Genomic DNA, 3,935 nt, shown 5'->3' on the forward strand with positions numbered 1-3,935 from the left:
TTCATTCATTTACAAACATTTACTGCACAGTCTCCTGTGCTAGTCCCTGTACCGGGAACACCATCGTGACGAAGGGCCAGCGTCTCCCACTGGGGGAGACGTCACGGCTGGGGCTTGGAGCTGACGTGGACCTGGACTGGGGTGAGTGCAAGAGCTGAGGGCTCAGCCTCAGTGGCATCTGTTTGAGCTCTTGTGCCCATATGAGAAAAGACACCACACCCTGTTAATTCCACAGACCGAGGGCATGGTGGAGGGCAGGTGTGGGCTCAGGGTGTGTTGGCCGACCTCTGGATACATGTGCTTGCACGCATGAGTCTGTAAGCTTGCCCCTCTGAGAACACACCCAGGCACTTGCATGGCCCCAGAGGTAGGAAGGTTCAAATATGTATGTGCTTATGAATCTACGGACACATGCCAGGATGCACTCAAATCTATGTTTATATGTGCACACGTACGAATGAGCCTGCATGTACTTGCAAGAGGCACATCTGAGGCTGCCTGGAACTGTGCACAAGCTTATGCAAGCCTTCCTATGCATGTGTATGCACACCCAAGTGAGCATGAGTGTGTGTGTGCTTACGTGTGAACACACCTAGGTCTGTTTATGTGCTAAGCCTGCTTCTATGTGTACACGTGCATGTACAATCGCACGTGTACATCTGTACGGACATGGCCAACATGCTTGTGCAAGTTACTATTCTCATCTGCCAATACTTGGGAGTGACAATGGGGACAGGGGAGAGAAAGGGGAAGGGGAAGGGGAGGCCACCCCCCACCCCCAGCATCAACAGCCCTGGGCCTTAAAAATGGCCCTTGTCTGAGACCCAGGCCACTGCAGGGTCTACATCTTCTCCTACCTCTTCTCCTTAAGTGGTGTTGATCTGTTGGTTGATCAGTTAAATATAACCTCAGGGAAGGAGTCAACCCAACAATCCCTAATTCAGGTGAAAGAGAATGACTCTTAGGTTGGGGGGGGAGCCTCTATCCCAACCAGCTCTGCTGATACCAGAAGGGCCTTCGGATCAAGTGTCAGCCTCTCCAGCCTGAATAATTCATGCCAAGGCAAGGAGTGCTCCCATCTCAGGAGTCTGTCCCTTTAAATCAGGTCTAGAGCTTCCCAGTTCTGGAAAAAAAAAAAAAAAATCCAGAACAAAACAAACCTATAAACAGCTCAGCCCTGGCCCCTTCTGAGACCCCCACTCCCTGCTGCAAAATCTGCTCCCGGTCTCACAAACCCTCCTAACCCATTCAACATTTACAGGTGAGGTACCCTGGAGGGGAGGAGGGGCAGCTGATGGTATCCAACAACCCTAAGGTCCTGAGACCCAGAACAGCCTAGCGGGGGTACGAAGGTGCTGGGGCAGGGAGGGGACAGCAAAGAGCTGAATCACCACACCCACCGGGTCCCCGGGCCTAGGAGAGTGCTTGAGGGAAGAGTCCAGCCTGGTGGAGGAAATCAGATGGAAGAACTCCCGGCAGAGCAGCCAGTGACTTGGGGGGAGGAGGGGTGGAAGGAGGAGGGGATGTTGCTGACTTCCTCGGGGTGGGGTGGAGAAGACGTTGGTCTCCCGGGACTCGCAGGGTTGTTGACCGAGCCAGGCCTGACGTAACTGGGGTGGCAGAGGAGGGGGCTGAGGCTGGGGATTTCCCTCACTCCTAGCACAGCCCTCTCCTTGATCACAAGGATAAGGTAGAGGCTGAAAAATGAGGAACTTTCCCAGCCCACCCCTCACCCCTGCCTGCGCTGGTAGGAGAAGCCCTGAAGTCCTCCTCCCAAATTCTCGGTCGGTGATGCTGACCCACCTGCCTGCTCTCCCTAGCCCGGCCCCACCCCACCCCACACATCCCAGAGAGGGAGGGGGAAGGTACCAGCCTAAGAGCAGGGGCTAGGGGGGAGATGAGGGGGAAATAAGTCAGAACCTCGGAGAGCCAAACTTCTCAGCAGTCCGGGAGCCCAGATGGGGTAAGAGAAAGAGCAGCAGCCGAAAGCCCTGCTTCTCGGGAGCCTCCCACCCCGCCTCTCCGCAAGGAGGGCGCGGAGACACCGCCGGGGGCGGAGGAGGAGGCCGGGAGGCGGGGAGGGGGGAGGCAAACCCTGCCCACTCGGCTCCGAGCCCAGAACGGCCGCAGAAGTCGGAGGCCGGTGCGCAGGGCGAAGAGGGCACCGGGGGCGGGGGGCTCCGCTCCCCGCCTGACCCCTCTCGCCCCAGCCAGGAAAGTGAAGGCTCCTCGGACTATAGAGCCAGCGGAAGGACCGACCACAACCGCCGGGCGCTCCCGATCGAGGACTTGCCCCACCCGCCCCCCTCCCCGCCCCCACGGGGCTCCGAACTCACTGGTGAGCGCGGCGGCCCGGGCGCTGGATGCGGGGGCAGCCGCGATGGCCCCGCGCGCGGGACAGCCGGAGCACAGGGGCCCGCTGCTGCCGGGGCTGCTGCTCCTGGCGGTGGCGCTGAGCCGACCCGCCGCGCCCTGTCCCTTCCAGTGCTACTGCTTCGGCGGCCCTAAGCTGATGTTGCGCTGCGCTTCGGGCGCCGAGCTCCGGCAGCCGCCGCGGGACGTGCCACCCGACGCGCGCAACCTCACCATCGTGGGCGCCAACCTGACTGTGCTGCGCGCGGCCGCCTTCGCCGGCGGGGACGCGGACGGGGAGGAGGCGGAGGCGGCGGGCGGCGGGCGCCTGCCGCTCCTGACCGCTCTGCGCCTCACGCACAACAACATCGAGATGGTGGAGGACGGCGCCTTCGACGGGCTGCCCAGCCTGGCGGCGCTCGACCTGAGCCACAACCCGCTGCGCGCCCTGGGCGGCGACGCCTTCCGCGGGCTGCCCGCGCTGCGCTCCCTGCAGCTCAACCATGCGCTGGCGCGGGGCGGCCCCGCGCTGCTGGCCGCGCTGGACGCCGCGCTCGCCCCGCTCGACGAGCTGCGCCTCCTGGGCCTGTCAGGCAACGCTCTTAGCCGCCTGCCGTCCGCCGCGCTGAGCCGGCCGCGCCTGGAGCAGCTGGACGCGCGCCTCAACGCGCTGGCCAGCCTGGGCCCCGACGAGCTGCGCGCGCTCGAGCGCAATGGCGGCCTCCCCGCGCCGCGCCTGCTGCTCGCCGACAACCCCCTGCGTTGCGGCTGCGCTGCGCGCCCCCTGCTGGCCTGGATGCGCAACGCCACGGAGCGCGTACCCGACGCGCGGCGCCTGCGCTGCGCCTCCCCGCGGGCGCTGTACGACCGGCCATTCCTGGACCTGGACGAGGCGGGGCTGCGCTGCGCCGAAGGCGACGCCGACGGTCGCGGGGAAGAAGTGGAACTTGCCGGCCCGGAGCTGGAAGCCTCCTACGTCTTCTTCGGGCTGGTTCTGGCGCTCATCGGCCTCATCTTCCTAATGGTGCTCTACCTAAACCGCCGTGGCATCCAGCGCTGGATGCGCAACTTGCGCGAGGCGTGCCGGGACCAGATGGAGGGCTACCATTACCGCTACGAGCAGGACGCAGACCCACGCCGCGCGCCCGCCTCGGCCGCCCCCGCCGGTTCTGGGGCCACTTTCCCCGGTTCGGGCCTCTGAGCTTCGCTTGTTGGGACTTGGGGGCTACCCCTGCCAGCTGATGACCTGTCCCGAGGCCGTGGGTATGAGACACCCGCGAGCTTGGGGCTTTGAGACCTACGCCTGACCGATCTGAGACCTTTGGATTATGGCATCTCCCCCACCTGGAGGCCCCAAGCTGTACCTCCCTCCCCAGCCTCTGAGAGCTGTCACCATCAAAGACCCAGAGACACTCTCTTCTGATTCCAGAAACCCCGTCCACCCATCCCAAGCTCTGACAGCCCTCCTGAACCACCAGAAGCCCCCTCCCCCCTTTCAGCACTCACCCAGAGACCCTGTCCTTCAATCCGAAGTCCCTGGGACTGCTTCCACTACCCTGTGCTTTGAACCCAGACCTCTCAGC

At 63.4% G+C, this 3,935-nt stretch overlaps 1 protein-coding gene across 1 annotated transcript; it reads left to right on the forward strand.

Annotated features, from left to right (window-relative positions):
* Positions 1 to 2,234: 2,234 nt before the first annotated feature.
* On the forward strand, positions 2,235 to 3,654 carry TPBGL (trophoblast glycoprotein like). Its single transcript, XM_007455024.1, has one exon. It carries the CDS (start codon positions 2,381 to 2,383, stop codon positions 3,551 to 3,553), a length of 1,173 nt encoding a protein of 390 aa, XP_007455086.1. The 5' UTR covers positions 2,235 to 2,380; the 3' UTR covers positions 3,554 to 3,654.
* Positions 3,655 to 3,935: the final 281 nt, after the last annotated feature.

The sequence above is a fragment of the Lipotes vexillifer genome, unplaced genomic scaffold, assembly GCF_000442215.2.
Source record: "Lipotes vexillifer unplaced genomic scaffold, Lipotes_vexillifer_v1.1 scaffold1693, whole genome shotgun sequence".
NCBI lineage: Eukaryota > Metazoa > Chordata > Mammalia > Artiodactyla > Lipotidae > Lipotes > Lipotes vexillifer.

Coding starts and splice junctions, on each gene's coding strand:
- TPBGL (XM_007455024.1), top strand. CDS start 2,381: ATGGCCCCGCGCGCGGGACAGCCGGAGCACAGGGGCCCGCTGCTGCCG.